Consider the following 20,000-nt stretch of genomic DNA (forward strand, 5'->3'; position numbering starts at 1 on the left):
ATATTCTATTTTTTAACAAAATAATATCCTGGATTACAACATTACGCAATTAATAGTGATGGCTTTCTATTGTAATGGCATTCTACTTTAGAATTTGGACTATTTGTGCCCATTCCTTTGAAGCCCGAAAACATAAAAAAGTACTTGTACGCGCGTATGTAAAATCAATGTGTCGCTTCAAGGTGAGATGTGTCACTGAGATTAATTAGTGAACAGCATGCCAATCTGCTCACACCATGAGAAGCACCGTGGAAAATTTCACTCCAATGATTCAAACATCTGGTTCTACATGTGTGTATAAAATGTATATGTGTTATTAATTGTGACATTATACACCGATCAGCCACAACATTAAAACCACTACTAATATAGTGTAGCTCCTCCTCATGCAACCAAAACAGTTATGACCTGTCCAGGCATGCACTCCACAAGACCTCTGAAGGTGTCCTGTGGTATCTGGCACCAAGACTTCAGCAGCAGATCCTTTGAGTCCTGTAAGTTGTGAGGTGGGGCCCTCATGGATCGAGGTTGTTGTTCCAGCACATCCTACAGATGCTCGAACGGATCGGACCTTCACCCCGACCAGCCACATGATGTAGAAGAAAACATGATTCATCAGACCAGGCCACCTTCTTCCATTGCTCCATGGTCCTGTTCTGACACTCGTCGTAGACACTTTCAGCAGTGGACAGGAGTCCGCATGGGCCCCATATGCAGCAAGTTGCAATATACTGTGTGTTCTGACACCTTTCTATCATAGTCAGCTGTGTGGAGATGGTGTGGTTTAAGCAGCAACACCTGACCTGGATCTAGGGAATTGGGATCTGAGTGGCTGCACATCAGTTGTTTGTTGGTTGGTCTAACAAGCAGCAGGTAAAACCCCATCCCCACACACACTCAGGGTGGGAGCCCGTGTCATCACCCATGCCATCTGCTCCTGGGCTTATTCCAACTGGCCCACTCTCTACAATAAACTGGGGTTTACAACCCCCGTCTTCTGTGTCTCTGTGCCAGAGGGCCCTGAACATGCCACTTGGGTGGCGCGTGGTATGAGAAACTGCCACACCAGCATTGACTTCTTGAGCTATTCCAGCCTGCGCGCATTCGATAGCATAAGTTACAGTAAGTCTTTATAAAACGCCGGTGGAGGAAATCCAACACTTTTGTTGAAAGATAACACTTTATTAAAGCATCCCAAGCCTACAACTTAGCTGATCACAAGCAATGCCACAATAGAGATTTTTTTTTGGGCAGTATTTCCTGTCCCTTCATTTATCACTTTCCTGAAATTACGAGGGTTAAAAAAAAGATTCCTAAAATTGATAAACTCCTAGAGAATGGCGAGTGACAGATGGTGAAGTTGAGTGACTCCCAGAATGTCTTTTCTTTTCTCGTTTTTTGTTTTTTTTTCTAGGAGAGAAGAATGGAGCTAGCGGTTGCTTTCATTGATTCAGAAGAGTAAGGTGTCAACAGAGGAACGCCGCCGACAGAAAGATCTACAGCGGAGGTGGCATCTGTGAAAAAACAGTTTTTCAGCGGAGAGAACCTTAGAGAAGGTGAATGGGGTAGTTAACCTTTTGGATTCTGGATTATTTGGCAGGGCATTGGACTCCTGCTGGCAAGACATTCTGCAACACAAGATACAGGATGTGTTGTATCGCTGACAAATCTCTCCGTTTTGGCAACGCTGGGGACATAGTCAGCACACGCTGCAGTAGCATCTGCACTCTCAGTCATTCTGCATCCATACGAAAAGCTCATTTTAGCTCACGGAGCTCGGTCTGAACGCTATCTAAACAGCTTTCAGGCAAATGCCACTGTCAAGGCTGAACGCTCCGTTTGCCAAAGAAATTATGACAGGGCACCCCCCTTGTAGGACAGGCCTCAGACCTGGCATCCTGGCACTTCTGTTAATTAAAAGAGAGGAGAGAGTGGGGCAGAGACAGCTTATCACATCGGAGGGCGAGAGCCGTGATTAACGTTGACAGCAAAGAATGTCAGACATAGGAGGGATCACAACACGTCAAAACGACACAAAAAATAAAACAGAGAAAGAATAGATTGAGAACAGAAAACAGAAAAAAGAAGAACAGAGAAAAGTTGTAGACGGCGTAAAGTCTCTGCCACAACTGAATGTACATCCTGAGATGGAAACTGTGAAGGAGACTAAAGCCCCTTTCATACATAAATACATTTTCACTATTCACGCATGCAGCTACATTCTAGAACATCTCTGTCTTGCGCCTTTCCACACATGCATGATGATTCCGGAATAGATGGGACAAGGGACTGTCCCTTCCAGTGTAGACGCGATCATATGTATAATCTGTCGGCAATGGACGTACAATCTGAATTGTTTTTTTGGGGGTTTTTTTCCCAGCTCTCAGAGATCCATCCGTGTCTGAGTCCATCCGAACCGAGTCCATCCAGGAGGGATGGGCTCGGTTCTCTCGGCTGACCGACCAGATGCAATAACCCCAACCCAATGTTAATAAATCAGTGTGATTGTTTTCAACCTGTCTTCCACTCTCTGCCTCCGGGAAAGGAACTTTCTCCACCCTGTCCGCTCGCTCCCTCTCCGGCTCCGCGCTCCGGTACAGCCGGCAGGGAAGCGATGTCCCCGCATCGCACCCCCGACTGTAAAAGACCCGTCTAGGTTCTGAGAGGCATTTTTAAGAAGAAATATAATACAATTTAAGAATAAAAAAGTCTCCATAGAGAGTGGACGTGTTTCAGTTTCTCCTCTTTCTTCTCTTTGCAAAGCTTTTTTTGTCGTCCCGAAAACATATAACTTTTGAAATATTTGTATGAAATAAGAAACCTACTATTTGTGCTTTGCCAGTCTTCGGATTCAGCTCCACTCCTACTTTGCATGCTTGTTCCAACATTTTTACTGCTTTCATTCACACACACTTCCATTCACAGCCGTACGGGCATTTTCCCGGGAATGTTACTTGATCTCGAGGTGGAAAATTGTCGGAACATTTCCCGGAATATCGACTACACATGACCCCATGCAGGAAATGTTCACATTTCAGGGACAGACTGCATGTGTGAAAGGAACTGCTCTCATCCCAATGGCACAGTCAGCGCCTGTGAATTGAACCTAACTACCCCAAAACAAAAGTTACGGTTCTACATGAAAAGGTAGCCACCGGCTTCAGAAATGCATTTTCTTATCAAGAAATAAGCCCTAAGCCTTGTGAACCTTCCAGGCAAACTGATGAAATTCCCACAATATCACTGGCCGCAGTTAGAGCTGGGTTGGCACGCTGGTCCTACCAGCTCTGTTATCTGCATGTTCTCCCCTTTTGGCTGTGTAGTCACCATATAATAGACCGGCATTCCATGGAGTGTGCCCTCCCGTCGACTTGGCTGGCACCGACTAAATAAGGGAGCTAACGTTTTAATGCAGCCATTTACACACGGGTGCGAGAACCATCAACTGTTGTCTCATAAAAAAAGAAAAGGGATTGAACTCTATGGTGGCTGTCACCATTATTAATTATACAAACAGCTTCTTTCAGACACCCAAAGGCAAAGCGACAGTTAAGCGGCTGCCAGGCAGCCAGAGACAAGCGCTGCTTGTTATTCTACCCACACTTCAGAGTGATAGGCCCCCCAGCTATCAGGGTCTACTGGTGTATCATCATTCATGAAATTTGCCCTGCATCTCTCCGTTTCATCTCTGCCTCTCCTGTGTGCTCCCCTCCCTCTCTTTTATCATCCCGGTATCCCCAAATACCCGCACTTTGTTTCTTTTGAAGCTTTGAAAAGAGTTTAAACTCATGTCAGCCCTTGATGAAAGCCACGTCGGAAACAAATGGCACAGTTGGACAGATACGTGCTTTCATTATCGCTTCACGGTGAGGATGATGAGGTGGATAAAGGTGTCTGGTGGAGGGAGACATGCTGAAAGGTTTCAATTAACCAAGAAGCAGAGAGCTGTCATGTATCCTCGAGATAACAGCCAGACTTTTTTCAACACTTGGTCTGCATTCAATCAACGCAAAAAGGAACTGCCGTGCTCGTTAGGTCTAAAAAGCTCACTGGACAGGTGCTGGAGGTTTATCCCATTGTCGGTTCTCTCTCGGTCTTGCTCTCTCTACAAGGTTTTCTAAAGTGTTGTTGATCGTTGATTTTAAGTACAGTGTGAGTTACTCTGAACTCGGAGTCAAACTCCTTACATGTGTAAAAGCATGTTTGGCCAATAAAAGCCGATTCCGATTCTGAATCTGTTCCCCTTCAAATGACAAACACCCACCTGATGACATCTAAATCAGACATGTCAACATAACTCTCTCAACCTACAGGTAAGCAAAACCATTCAGACATCGTAAAAGTGAACACAACTGCTTTGGGCTAACACCTAGAATGCATTTTTTTTATATATACACATACATTTTTTATATATTATTAAAATGCCAGAAGTAATCCGCCAAGTATAGGTTATTTAAGGCAAATTTAAAAGTCAAGGTTGTTTTTTTTACAGAAATGAATATATTTCAGTTTTGTCTTGTTGAGGTAGTTTTTTTGTGAACAGTTTACACCAAAATAGATCAGACTAAGCCTTGTGTGAATGTGCTTGTTTCCTAAAGGTTGTTTTCTTTATGTGCATGTGCTCGTGTTCACTTAAAGGGTTCCAAATTGAATATTCGCACGGCGGAGCCAAGGATTTGATTATTTGGCGTGTCACCATGGCAACAAGCAGGGATCATTTGTTGGCTAGGGTAGGCTGCTGTGAGGCTGTTTGGAGCCCCACCAGGCAACCAGAAATTCACTTTAATCATTAATGTGATTTTTAATTGTACCCCCTTTGTTGCTTTTCAACTCATTTGTTAAGATGTTCTTAAAATACGCTCTGAAATGAACAGCTTCAATATTCCTTTGTGGTAAACGCACACACACACACACACACACACACACACACACACACACACACACACACACACACACACACACACACACACACACATTGTATGTGTTTGAAAAATGTAAAGTTTAAATTCTCCACTGTAACCAATTAACTTATATGTATTTTGGTTTTGTCACACTTCTATGGTAGGTGACTAAGAACACTGCTCCACAAATGCACACGCACACACGCATGCACACACGCACACACGCACACACACACACACGCACACACACGTCTGCCTGTCTGTGAAATGTAATGATGAAACAACAATGAGATGCTCCGCCGACACTACAGAGCTACCTCATGACACCACACACACACACACACACACACAAACACACACACACACACACAAAAACACACACACACACACACACACACACACACACACACGCACACACGCACACACATGCACACACACACACACACAATCTTCTTGTGCGGTCCTTCACACCAATGTCTAGAGGCTCGATGACTTAGCAGCACCTGCACCGTGTGCCAAATGATCAGTTTATGAGAAGACTGTGGCTAAAAGAAATATCCAAAAATGACACATGCTGTATGTATCACAATAACATCTCTGGAGACGGTTTTCTTTTGGCAAAAGAAAAGTAAAAATATGACAGTTGCTACAGACAGTTGCTACAGATATTTTGAAGGGGAAAAAGAAAGGTTTCGATTGAAATGACATGTAGCTATGTTTAAATTCACATTAAAGTCACTAGTAATGTGCCTGATGTAAACATACAACTATTCGTTGTGGAGAAAGTTTTGTCGCATATTACAAGACGTTTGGACTTGGTTGGACTTGCTCACATCGTAGGTTCAGCAGCTTTTACTATACACACTGTGTTTCACTCATTGGCACAATTTCATATTTTGGTTCGTCGATCACTGACCACCCACTCCTTCACTCCACACTTTCTTCCTTCCCTAACTCCTGCTCCCCTCCACTCATCCTCTCATCTCCTCTGCTCTCCTCTCCTCTTCTGTCTTCACGCCCCCATCTCCTCGCCTTTGTTCTCCTCCTCTCTCTCCGCTCCTCCTTTATGATCTCCTCTTCTCCCACCGTCTCTCCCGCTTCATCCCCTCCCCTCCCCTCACTCTCTCTCTCTCTCTCTCTCTCTCTCCTCTCTGCCTCCTAACTCATCTCCCCTCCTCCCTCTTCCAATTTCCTCCCTCAACCTCTCCCTTACCCTCTCCTCCCTTCCTCGCTCTTCTCCTCCCCTCCCTCCCCGAACCCAGCAGAAGGTCAGCAGGCTTAGAGCTGTCATGCAGGAAAAATCTCTTAGTAACAGTTGACTTAGTGTGTGAATTTGCAGACACACAAACACACTCCAGATACGTGGTAAATAAAAATGTGGCGAGGTGAGCCAATGTGTGTAAAGTAAGCTAAAGCATGGCCGTGTGTGTGTGTCTGTGTCTGTGTGTGTGTGTGTGTGTGTGTGTGTGTGTGTGTGTGTGTGTGTGTGTGTGTGTGTGTGTGTGTGTGTATTAAAGGATTCCACACTGGAGGTCCATCAGGCTGCAGTACTGTACCTCAAAAAGACTCAAGTTACAAACATGTGCAAGTTGACACACGTGTAAAGGAAAAGTTACATGCCACGTGTCACTAATGTAGACGCTTGATGTAGATACTTTTACACACACACACACACACACACACACACACACACACACACACACACACACACACACACACACACACAGACACAGACAGACTTATTAATAGAATATGTGCTGAGCTAAGCACAGCATCTATTCCTCCCACTGCCGGTCTCAATCAACTCTAGCTCTGTTCCTTCCCTCCTTTCCCCTATTTACTATTCTCTACCTGCCGCCCTCTCTCCCTCTCTCAGCAGTGGTCGGATGCTCGGAGTGGGACGTGGGAAGGTGAATAGAGAGGAGACAGATGAGACGAGGAGAGCCAAACCGTGATCACATAGACAAGAAAAATCCATACTGTATATACAAGTTTGGTAACTGTAGAAATGGAACAACCAGAGCTTGTTATCTCACAACATAATAATTGTATATGTTTGTCTGGGGCCTCTAGGGGGCTGATTGCTGTCGTGGGTGTCGGTTGGGGTGCGGGGGAGGTCGGCTGTCGGGCCTTTACTCCCACTGTGCGGCTTCTCTCCGGCGGGTGCCCCGGGTGGTGGACGGCCGACCTATCTAGCGGCCTGCAGGCAGAGGCGGGGGTTTGACATCCAGGTGCCTTGCGCAGAGCACACTCGGCTACATGGCTAGGGGCTCATGGTTTGGGGCTGGATGGGGTGTCTGGCCGGTTGTGGTGGGGCAGGCCTCGCCCTTGCATGGGGCGCGGGTCCCGGCAGGGTGTTGGTCTGTCAGCACGGGACCTAGCTCCAGGCCTGCGGTCCGTGCCTGGCGTCCGTGGCGCGGGTTCTGCGGCTGCGTCTTGTGCCTGCACATGGGGGTGGGTTGTATGTCTGCACCCCAGGAGTGCAGGGTCTCCTCGCGAGCTCCAGGACTGGGTTAAGCTCCTCGGGGTCGGGCATGGGTGTCTTCTCCTCAGGGATGGCTTCGGGCCTTTTTCTGCTGCTTGGAGGCCCTCCGACATAATACCGACCTTATACACCAGAACCAATTGGGACAAGTCCCATACACTCACCCGTGGACACACCTGTAGCCTGTGGACAGAGTGTGTGTCAAGTATCACACACTCTTTATAGTACCATTCCAGACACACTTTAATGGACGGACACAAACACACACACACACGCACACGCACACACACACACACACACACACGCACACAGTCTCATCACAGGCAAACACACACACCACCAGCACCTGCTATGAAAACATTCCAACACCCTCCTGGTTACATCCTTCTCCTTTTCTTCCTCATTTACTGCCATAACTATGACAGGTTGAGTCCATGTGCCCAATTGCTGTTCCAGTTTTCCTGGACCTAATTAACTTTTTCAATATATGTTTTCGGCTGATGTTTCTATGTTTATCTTTTTACATGTACATGTTGTTGTTTGATTCTATGTTTATTTGTTTCACCTGTGGTGATTCTCCCCTCTTGGAGTAGTGATTAGTTGTTTACAGCATAGACCAGGTAAGATGGTTCTCCAAAGACCATGGTGGTTCTATACAACAAAAAGCTGTGCACTTGTCATCCAACAGGTCATCCCACAGGACAGAGTTATTGCAGCAGTTCTGCATGGTTGCATTGCAGTTTCAGAAGCTGAACTCCACTTGCAGACTAGATTGCCCTAGATGCAAGATGCAATGGCATACAAATACTCTGTGCTGTATGCCCAGCATGCTGACAGCACAGGATACAAAATTTTAAAAAGATATAAAAATGAAATAAAATGAAATTAAAATGGAAACCTTAAAACCGTCTCACACACACACACACACACACACACACACACACACACACACACACACACACACACACACACACACACACACACACACACACACACACACACACACTGTTTGGAGTTTGGAGTTGGAGTTGGAGTTGTTGTCTTTCAGACTCGGTCATATTTCCATTGCGTCTCATTTGACTGACCTTATTGATTGACTGATGTAATTTACAGAGACTGAAAGCGAGAAAAAAATCTTTAGAAATTTAATGAACTCCAAGATATTCCATCAGTACAGTAGTAATGGGATTGATGTGTTTTTGGTTTATTTTTACACAGATTTACAGCTTGGAATAACCGATCAGCCACAACATTAAAACCACCGACAGGTGAAGTGAACAGTCAGATTACTGAAGGTGATGTGTTGGATGCAGGTAAAATGGATCTGAGCAACATTGACAAGAGAAACATTGTGATGGCTAGACGACTGGGTCAGAGCATCTCCAAAACAGCAGCTCTTGTGGCGTGTTCTCAGTATGCAGTGGTTAGTACCTACCAAAAGTGGCCCAAGGAAGGACATCCAGCGAACCAGCGACAGGGTCATGGTGCCCATGGGCTCATTGATGCACGTGGCGAGTGAAGTCCAGCCCGTCTGGTCGGATCTCACAGAAGAGCTACTGTTGCACAAATTGCTGAAAAAGTTAATGCTGCTATGATAGAAAGGTGTCAGAACACACAGTGCATCACAGCTTGCTGCTTATGAGGCTTATAGCCACAGGTCAGAGTGCCCGTGCTGACCCCTGTCCACCACCAAAGGCGCCTACAACGGGCACGTGAGCGTCAGAAATGCACTATGGAGCAATGGAAGAGGGTGGCCTGGTTTGATGAATCATGCTTTCTTCTCCATCATGTGAATGGTTGGGGTAAGGGTCCAATCCGATCGAGCATCTGTGGGATGTGCTCAAACAACGATCCATGAGGGCCCCACCTCACAACTTACAGGACTTAAATGATCTGCTGCTAGCTGTCTTGGTGCCACATACCACAGGACACCTTCAGAGGTCTTGTGGAGTGCACGCCTGGACAGGTCAAAGCTGTTTTGGCGGCACGAGGGGGAGCTACACAATATTAGTGGTTTTTGGTGGATGTTTTAATGTGGCTGATCGGTGTACATCATATTGCACCGTGCAGTATGTAATACTGTGTCCTTAATTCTTGTAGCCTGTTAATATGCCAAGAAAACATGCTATATAACTATTACTATGAAGATATTTCTCAGCTCAGAAACTTGATTTTAAAAATGCATAAAGCAATTTAGTTCCATGGTGGCCAGAGTTGAGACATTCACTCATGTAAAACACAAATCAATTAATCAAGCAACAGTCAATCAATGGCACACATCGATTCCAATCATCAAGTGTTCAAATTAGCATTGCAAGCGTTATGGGCTGTCGCCATTGAGACGTCAGTTCAGGCAGAGTTGTTAACCTCTGTCTGAACACACTGCACAGTGCTTTATTACACACTGCAGTGCAATATGATGTATACTCCTGCCTCTCCGCCACCTATGTACTACATTCAAGAGTCAAGAGGTTTATTCGTCACATACTGTACATATACATAGGTACTATAGTACACTCGCACCTAATGTAGGGGGGAGTGGGAGGGACTACTGCCTTTTAAAACCATGCTTTTGGGGACAATAATGAAGCCATTTGTGTACCAGCCCGGGGCCTCGTTCAGATTTAATTGTCTTTGTCACCATGACACCGTGTGGACGTGTTACAATGTTAAGAGCCAAAGATCCACCAAGGTGCCGTGGATGTGGAAGATAATTTACCTACTCACCCAGTTTGGGTATTTCATCATTTGATTGGTTTTGACACGTTGATACTAATTTCTCTGCCTTGATCTTAGCTTTAGCGACACCTAAACGCAAGTCCTCACTGCTCACTGCCATCTGGGATACACACATCTGTCTTGGAAGGAGATCAATTATTGAACGCACTGACCTCTACGGTGACTTCCCTGGTGGTTTTACCTTTTGTGCATCTACGATGTGTGTGCTAGATTGAAACCACTTGTTCATAACATCTACAGACCAAGTGAACTGGATGACCAAGCCAAGCGAAATGTGAAAAGACGTGGAAATTATACACGTTACGCGCACACACAAATACTGCAGCAAAAACTCCAACCTGGGGTGCACTTCAGAGAGAGGGCGAGAGAGAGAGAGAGAGAGAGAGAGAGAGAGAGGGGAAGAGAAGAGTGCATAAACAAGCATGAAAAGCAGGGGACAGAGGAACAGTGTTGATGGATCAGTGAGAACGGTTCTTTATCCCACTGACTCCCAGGCGATTTTTCTCCTCCTGCTCTCCCTCTTTCACTCTCTCTCTCACTCTTTGATTGTCCATGTCCCTCACCTGTTGACTGGAGGAGGAGAAACTCGGGCCAATCCTCATCTATTGTCACAAATAATGTTCACTGTCTCCCGCCTTCTGAGCATTTAATGAGAAGCTGACAGGATGGCTGCAATGGCAGTGGCACACAAATCCCCACGGGAATATGGTTTACTGGCCGGGGAGGGGGGCACGTCTGCACTTTTTTATTGGACTTTACAGTTCATTTATGATATTTAAAAACACCTAATGAACCTATTTGAGCTCAATTGAACGCCATCTGTTGATATCACAAGTACTCAAGCCGAGAATTAATAATAATCTCACACTCTCACAATTAACACGCTATGTCTAATGGCCTGTCCCGCCCTTTGTGCGCAGCGCACAAAGCTGAAGTTACGAGCGGAGCAACTGAAAAGTGTTGCTTCCCCAGAAGACCTTGAGCATAGCATGGAAGACAGCTAATGATCATAACTAAAGAATGCATTGATCACACACCATATGCACTCCTGTAAGTTTCACCGGCAAAAATATGAAATACAAAAAGTAAATATATATAATATATTATATATATAATATATATCTAATATTTTTTATTTTATTATTTGCAGTAATGACAGTAATGAGCTCAGCCCCGCGGAGCTCAAATGCAGTTACCATCACAGCCCTATGTGTGTGTGTGTGTTTTATCCTCCACGATGTAGAGGCTGAGTGTCAAAGGAAGACGGGCAAGGAGAGACACAAGCAGTCCTTAGCACACACACACACACACACACACACACACACACACACACACACACACATCTGCCTGTCTGTGAAATGTAATGACGAAACAACAAGACGCTCTGCCCACACTGCAGAGCTACCTCATGAGACCCCACACACACACACACACACACACACACACACACACACACACACACACACACACACACACACACACACAAACACACACTGAGAACTTATTTTTATTTAGCGAGCAGAGATCCTTTGGTGACTTCCACTAAATCTTCTGAATGGAAAAACCTTCAACACGATCTGAAGGACGCATGGAATAAGGGGGCATTTTTAAATCAGATGGAGTGTGTTTGTCCCACGATTCCCGCATAAAGACAAAATAGTTTTGCACTGGACGTAAAAGAGAGGAGAGATGAGGAGAAGCAGAATAAAGAGCCTGTAGGTAGCAGCACAACAGAGCAGAGAAAGTGTAAAGAAATGTTCACGCTTGCGGGTACAAACAAACACGAGCAGGATGGAGACACGTAGGAGTATCTACACCTGCCGGATTCCAGTCTTAAAGAACCATGCTTACTTGCCAGCACACACTGTCTACAGTACTCCCGACCATTTCCTTGATGATAGCTTTCTTTTTCTATCTTTTTATATTGTCTGTATCTATTTTTTGTTTTTGGAATATGGATTTCGCGAGAAACCATATGAACCCCAAGACGGCATATATGTATGAACGTATGTATATGTATGTATGTGTCAAATAAACCTCTTGAATCTTGAATCTCAAATTTTGAATGTCCTGGTCCTGCTGACAACCATAGTCTACTATATATTTTCAAAATTACTTCATTTTGCTGTATATTGTCGTCGTGAAAGCGATTTTCAAATGGAAATAAAATGTGTGTGTGAAATGTGACGTGAGTGCACGCTGACTATTAAATCCATGTTAATCCACTGTTGGAGCTCCAGTGGCCATGACAGCCACGCGGAATTTCTCTCTTTTTTGTGCGAGAGGTCTATTTTTTTTTTCAACGGCGCGTGTTCTTTTCCATAGAAACACGAGATAAAACTACAGAGAAATGTTTTTTAAGAGGGCAGTCAATTTAAATGTTTTTTGTATGAGCCTACATTGCACCAGAGCCCTAGAGCTGCTGTTGGATTAGCGTATTGATTAAGACCCGTTTTAAATACAAACAACAGACGTATATCTAATAATGCAATACAGTACGACACATCCCACTCACCAATTTCAACAATTATAGTTGTAGCTCACATTTCAATTATATTAAAAGTTATTTATGACAGACTACTATAAAAAACATATTTAACCCTTTTAACTGGTGAACTGCAAAACCTCGTTTCACCTAAAGTGTATTTGTTGGAGTTGGAGTTTGTGAGACAGTCTAAACAAAATCAACATGCTGTAATGTCATTTCTTAAACAAGTAAGAGGCAGAGATCACAACGATTTTTTTATATTTTTCACACTATAACTAATAAAAGCATTGGTGGTATTTCAGACAAATAACACACTATCAAACTGTTTGCTAAAAAATATTTCTTCGCTGTTGTTTTCAATATTCAACAACAGCATGGACGCGTCTGAGACGCCTCGCCACATAGCCGGTGTCGCCTGTCAACGCGCCAGATGTATTTCGGGGCATAATGAAACACAGGTGAGCCGAGACCACAGACACACACACACACACACACACACACACACACACACACACACACACACACACACACACACACACACACAGACACAGACACAGACACACACACACACACACAGACGACAGGCACACACCTGTACTTCATGCCAGTGTGTTTCCCTGTGGACTCCTTGAGGGAGATGTGGTGTCTGGGCGTGAAGGAGCCGAAGCTGCGGGCGATGATGGCCACCGTGCGGAACTTGGCCCGGGCCTGGTTGACCACGTTGGGGCTGGTGGCGCTCTGCTTGCCATGGTCCCCGTTGCCCCTCTTCAGGTTGTGGTCCGTGCAGGCTATGGACACCTGCATGGCTGAAGTCAGCAGCGGGAAGCCCGAGGTAGAATAACCTCGCTGTGCGAGTTAAGTGGCGGACGGAAGTCGGGTAGGAACGAAGGGGTGAGGAAGGATGCGAGAGAGTCCCAAGCAGAGTTTGAAGAGTTACTGTTATTCTTCCAGTGAAGGAGGTCTGCGTTCAGTCAGTTTTCCTTTCGTTTCAGCAGGAATCCCCCGACGTCGATGAGTCCCGGACGCCGTGTCGCGGTCCACATCCCTTCGGCCGGGCGACGGTGTTTAAGCTCCTGCCGTGGGTCGGAGTCTTCTGTCAGTGTTGCCTGCTGAGCGTTTTCGTTTCAAGTCTCTTTCCTCCCGTCGCAGCGGGAGCGTCTAAAAAGGTCAGTTATCAAAGCCGTGCGGAACAAAAGACTCTTCTGAGCCGGACACCCCCCAACCCCCGCCCCCCCCCCGGGCTCTCTCCCGGTACGCTACCTCTCGCCGCTGCAGCTGTCACACGACTTCTGTTTCGCCGAGCGCTGGGAGGTATCAGGCAGCGTTACAGGGGGCGAAGCTGGAGAGATTCCAGAGTGATACCAAGAGACAGAGGCGGAGACAGAAGGAGAAAGAAACAGAAAGAAAGACAGAGAGAGAGAGAGAGAGAGAGAGAGAGAGAGAGAGAGACAGATGTGGTCCAGGCGCTGTGCTCCCTCAGACTGTGCGAGGAGACGGAGTTTCAACAGTGTTTAGGTGTGAGAGGAGAAGAGGGTGAAGGAGGAGGAGGAGGAGGAGGAGACAGGGTCAGAGGATGCATGCATGTGGTGCAGCGCAGCACTCTCCATCCCTCCCTCCCTCCCCACCCTCGCGCTCTCTCTCTTTTGTTCGTCCTCTCCTCTGGCTCTCTCTCCACATTCCCACACTCCTCCTCCTCCCTCTCTTTCCCTCTGTCACATACACTCACTCTTGTTTTCCAAAGGCAGTTGCCTTTTATTTTTGCCATTTTACGTATCGACACTGATATTCATTTTCTCCATCCACGAACGAAAGTGAAATTAGCGGCAGTCTTGCAATTCCGCTGCCACCCCTTTTCCAGGTAAAACAAAGATTTGCAGGAGGATTTGAGAGTCAAAGCTTAGAGTCAAGAAACAAGTTCAGTGAGTGAATTAAACAGGTGTCAGCACTGAGCTGAATTTCCTGGAGCTCCGGTGTGCTCCTGCAAGGTCATCCGACAAATCGTGCATTGCAGTGATCCAGCCTTTAGGAGATGAAGGCATGGACACAACAGAAGGGGTCAGACTTTAGGGATGTGTTTTAGATGGTAAAATGGGACAGAGTGAAGTCTGGCCATCAAGCGAGTTGGATCACAAGGGGAGGACATCAGAACCGTATTGAGGTGTGCTGCAACTGCAGAGGAACCTTTTTTTATGTAGGGTGTCAACAGCATAGCAATGAAATTACAGCCCACAGCTACTGATGGATTTTTTTTAATGCATTGAATTCAGACTCCATTGATGCTCTCGTCATTTGAGCTTCGATCTCACACGCTGTCAAAATTAAAAAAAAGAAAACTACATCAAAAGAGTTATTGTGCATTTTTTTGAAGGCAACCAATTTTGCGAACATGCTTAGACAAACATATTTGCTGACAGTAAGGGTTATTTTTGCACCACCTATCCACACAGAAACACACCGGGACACACAACCCCCATAGAAAGCTGCAAATCAGCCAGAAAGTCGGAGAACGCGAGAGAAGGATGGGGGAGGTGTGAAGAGATTGGAATCATGAGAGAGAGAATATGATTGAATGAAAGAGCCTGCTTATGTGTGCATGTGAGTGAGTGTAGTTTCTCTGTGTGCTTGTACGCATCCATGAGAGAGGGTATGTGCTCTTTGCTGCATTTGTGTCAACAGGCGTGAATGTATATATTTGTATAACAATACATACACATGGATTGTGTATACACGAGGGTTGGAGTTATACAGTATACCGTGTGTGTGTGTGTGTGTGTGTGTGTGTGTGTGTGTGTGTGTGTGTGTGTGTGTGTGTGTGTGTGTGTGTGTGTGTGTGTGTGTGTGTGTTAGTATTTTTTTCCTGTGTTCTCTGAAGTAATCCCATAAGGGGTATCAAACAGAGTTAAATGGAGCAATGGGCAGCATGGCTCTTTCTTATTGTCTGTTTCATTGGGTATGCTTCCGTGTGTGTGTGTGTGTGTGTGTGTGTGTGTGTGTGTGTGTGTGTGTGTTCCTAATCTTGTCCACGGTGTATCACTGTGTGTAGTCACGGTTTCTACAGAACACCAGGGAAACCCCTCATTGTTTTGCATTAGACATGTGACCAAGTCCCTTTTATCCAAGCCACAAGTAAATCTCAAGTCATTTGGTCCCCAGTCTTAAGCAAGTCCCAAGTCATTTTTCCTTTGGCAGGTCAAGTCAAGTCACAGGTTATGCGGAGTCAGGTAAAGTCCTAGATTATGTGAGGTCAAGTCAAGTTAAGTCAAGTAACAGGTTATGTGATGTCAAGTCAAGTCAAGTCATAGGTTATGTGGCGTCAAGTCAAGTCAAGTCAAGTCAAGTCAAGTCAAGTCACAGGTTATGTGGAGTCAAGTCAAGTCAAGTCAAGTCACAGGTTATGTGGAGTCAAGTCAAGTCAAGTCACAGGTTATGTGGAGTCAAGTCAAGTCAAGTCATAGGTTATGTCAAGTCAAGTTGAGTCTTTAGGTAAGGTATGGCAAGTCAAGTCCCAAGTCAAATCACATTTTTCCTCTGATACTGCAGTCTTATCTGCAGTATCCAGTCTTTATAAAAAGAAAAGACAAGGTATTAATACCTGTCTAGAGCTGCTTTCACACATGAACTCCAGACAACGTCTGGATAATCAGGTCAGAATATTGTCTGGAGTTACCCTTTCACACATGTAACTCACAACTGGAGATTGTCCATGTCGGACGCATTTACACTCTCTGGAAGTACTCCATTTGGTTGAGACGAGGGGCAGAGGCTGGGTAGAGCGTGCAGGAGGCAGGATGTGACGCAATGACGTTGTAGAGTTTTAGCACACCCAAATTGGCGGACGAAGCTACTGACTTGTCTTTTTTGGCGTTGATACTCCATGAAATTGCACGTAATATAAACGAAAGAGTGGAAAGGTATATAAAGGAAAACAGAGAGCTTTATGAAGCAGCTACACTCTGTGCACGAAGATCCGCACAAAGGTAAATCACTGGCGCATGATAGAGACATCATCAACACGCGACACGCCCACCCGCTCACTGTGAATGCTCCAGACAATTACCTGCTCTGTTCACACATACTGCTTAAATGGACATTACACAGACTTTGTACGAGGGTGCTGGCTGGGTAAAGTCTGGGTAATGTCCGGTCCAACTGATTCAGACATTTGTGTTCACACATACAGCTCCTCCGGGTAAAGTCTGGATAATTTCAGGGTTGCAGTGCATGTGTAAAAGCAGCTTAATAATGAAATTATTTGCCAATCCATCTAGCCCGTTGAAAAAAGGACAATTATAATGAAATTAATTTGTATTATAATAATTGATATTCAGTAAATGTAATCAAAGAAATAACTTTATAAAAGCTAAATTTGTTTGTCCATCTACTGATGGATTTTTTTTAAATGCATTGAATTCAGACCACATTGATGCTCTCGTCATTGAGCCTCGATCACGCATGCTGTCAAAATAAGAAAAATAAAAGTACATCAAAAAAAGAGTTATTGTGCATTTTTTTGATGGCAACCAATTTTGTGAACATGCTTAGACAAACATATTTGCTGACAGTAAGGGTTATTTTTGCACCATCTATCTACACAGAAACACACCGGCACACACAACCCCCATAGAAAGCTGCAAATCAGCCAGAAAGTCGTAGAACGCGAGAGAATGATGGGGGAGGTGTGAAGGGATTGGAATCACGAGAGAGAGAATATGATTGAATGAAAGAGCCTGCTTATGTGTGCATGTGAGTGAGTGTAGTTTCTGTGTGTGCTTGTACGCATCCATGAGAGAGGGTATGTGCTCTTTTCTGCATTTGTGTCAACAAGCACGAATGTATATATTTGTATAACAATACATACACATGGATCATGTATACACGAGGGTTGGAGTTATACAGTATACCGTGTGTGTGTGTGTGTGTGTGTGTGTGTTAGTATTTTTTCATGTGTTCTCTGAAGTAAGAGTTAAATGGAGCAATGGGCAGCATGGCTCCGTCTTATTGTCTGTTTCATTGGGTATGCTTGTGTGTGTGTGTGTGTGTGTGTGTGTGTGTGTGTGTGTGTGTGTGTGTGTGTGTGTGTGTGTGTGTGTGTGTGTGTGTGTGTGTGTGTGTGTGTGTGTGCGCGCGTGTGTGTGTGTGTGTGTGTGTGTGTGTGTGTTCCTTATCTTGTCCACGGTGTATCACTGTGTGTAGTCACGGTTTCTACAGAACACCAGGGAAACCCCTCATTGTTTTGCATTAGACATGTGACCAAGTCCCTTTTATCCAAGCCACAAGTAAATCTCAAATCATTTGGTCCCCAGTCTTAAGCAAGTCCCAAGTCATTTTTCCTTTGGCAGGTCAAGTCAAGTCACAGGTTATGTGGAGTCAAGTCAAGTCCCAGATTATGTGAAGTCAAGTTAAGTTAAGTCAAGTAACAGGTTATGCGGAGTCAAGTCAAGTCAAGTCATAGGTTATGTGGAGTCAAGTCAAGTCAAGTCATAGGTTATGTCAAGTCAAGTTGAGTCTTTAGGTAAGGTATGGCAATTCAAGGGCCAAGTCAAATCACATTTTTCCTCTGATACTGCAGTCTTATCTGCAGTATCCAGTCTTTATAAAAAGAAAAGACAAGGTATTAATACCTGTCTAGAGCTGCTTTCACACATGAACTCCAGACAACGTCTGGATAATCAGGTCAGAATATTGTCTGGAATTACCCTTTCATACATGTAACTCACAACCGGAGATTGTCCGTGTCAGACGCATCTACACTCTCTGGAAGTACTCCATTTGGTTGAGACAAGGGGCAGAGGCTGGGTAGAGCGTGCAGGAGGCAGGATGTGACGCAATGACGCTGCAGAGTTTTAGCACACCCAAGATGTCGGACGAAGATATTGACTTATCTTTTTTGGTGTTGATACTCCATGAAATTGGATGTAATATAAACGAAAGAGCGAAAAGGTATATAAAGGAAAACAGAAAGCAGTACAAAGCAGCTACACTCTGTGCACGAAGATCCGTACAAAGGTACATAACTGGCGCATGATAGAGACATCATCAACACGCGACACGCCCACCCGCTCACTGTGAATGCTCCAGACAATTACCTGCTCTGTTCACACATACCGCTCAATTGGCATTACACAGAATTTGTACGAGGGTGCTGGCTGGGTAAAGTCTGGGTAATGTCCGGTCCAACTGATTCAGACATTTGTGTTCACACATACAGCTCCTGCGGGTAAAGTCTGGATAATTTCAGGGTTGCAGTGCATGTGTAAAAGCAGCTTAATAATGAAATTATTTGCCAATCCATCTAGCCCTTTCAAAAAGGGACAATCACAATTAAATGAATTTATTATATATTATAATAATTGATAATCAGTGTAATAAATGTAATCAAAGAAATAACTTTATAAAAGCTAAATTTGTTTGTCCATCTACTGATGGATTTTTTTAAAATGCATTGAATTCAGACTCCATTGATGCTCTCGTCATTTGAGCCTCGATCTCACATGCTGTCAAAATAAGAAAAATAAAAGTACATCAAAAAAAGAGTTATTGTCATGCTGAGTATATGGAGGAGCTTGACTGACAGGGTACTAATCCAATCAGGACAATGTCCAGTGTGCGCTTGCATACCTGGTAACGTTACACTGACACCTTTATGGTGAACATTGACAATGTTGAACATTTCAATATTTAATATTTAATATTAGGGCTGTGTGATATGACGATATACGGGATATCATGAGACGATAGAAAAATTGTATCATCTGTATAATATATTTTTGGAGCCCCACTGTTTGCAGATTTTTGGGTCTGATTGCGATCCTGATTTTGGAGAGTCCTAGCCCATAAACCCTTTTTTTATAGAACAAAAAAATGTAAAACATTATATTAAATTCTATTTTTTTTTTTTCTTTTTTTCCCCAGCAAAAAAAAAATGTTTTCAGAGTTTCTATGAACGCAGCATAGCTTCCTGCTTGGAGAGCTGTGACCTTTCTAAATACAAGTATAACAAACATGGATGGATTTATAATGCCTAGTCGTACTTCTGCGCTTATTTTGATGAATAACTCAAAATTTGTGTAAAAACGGACAAGTACAGGATAAATTATAATAATATTTTTTAATTTATTATACTTGTTTAAAAATCAGGACACATCAGCTGCATAGATGACGATCCCGTCGTGGTCAAAAAAAGTCAAATAATGACCGTTTCTGTCACTATTTTGCAAATCAGTGCACTGTTGTTTACGTTATCTGCAGCTGGGAGTGAATTAAACAAACCTGGAGGAGCATGGCGTTTCGCCGACCAATTATGGTGCGCGGGGCTTAAAATGGGAGAGTAAAAACCACCGACCTTTGTTTACAACTCACAACTTTCTAAACACCAACTTGTGTTTAA

General features: G+C 44.4%; 1 protein-coding gene across 4 annotated transcripts in view; it reads right to left on the reverse strand.

Moving 5' to 3' along the window:
* The window catches only part of kcnab1a (potassium voltage-gated channel subfamily A regulatory beta subunit 1a), a gene marked incomplete at its 5' end in the record, with an annotated part of 122,937 nt that overhangs the window by 58,154 nt on the left and 44,783 nt on the right, over positions 1-20,000 (reverse strand). For 2 of the 4 annotated variants that reach the window (XM_080007070.1, XM_080007069.1), the window contains one exon: positions 13,206-13,417. The exons of the other annotated variants lie outside the window; for them this stretch is intronic. In XM_080007070.1, coding sequence (XP_079863196.1) covers positions 13,206-13,417 — 212 coding nt within the window. Of the gene's footprint in view, positions 1-13,205; positions 13,418-20,000 lie in introns of those variants that run through there. 4 annotated transcript variants of the gene reach the window in all.

This window comes from Zeus faber (assembly GCF_960531495.2).
Source record: "Zeus faber genome assembly, chromosome: 9".
Lineage (NCBI taxonomy): Eukaryota > Metazoa > Chordata > Actinopteri > Zeiformes > Zeidae > Zeus > Zeus faber.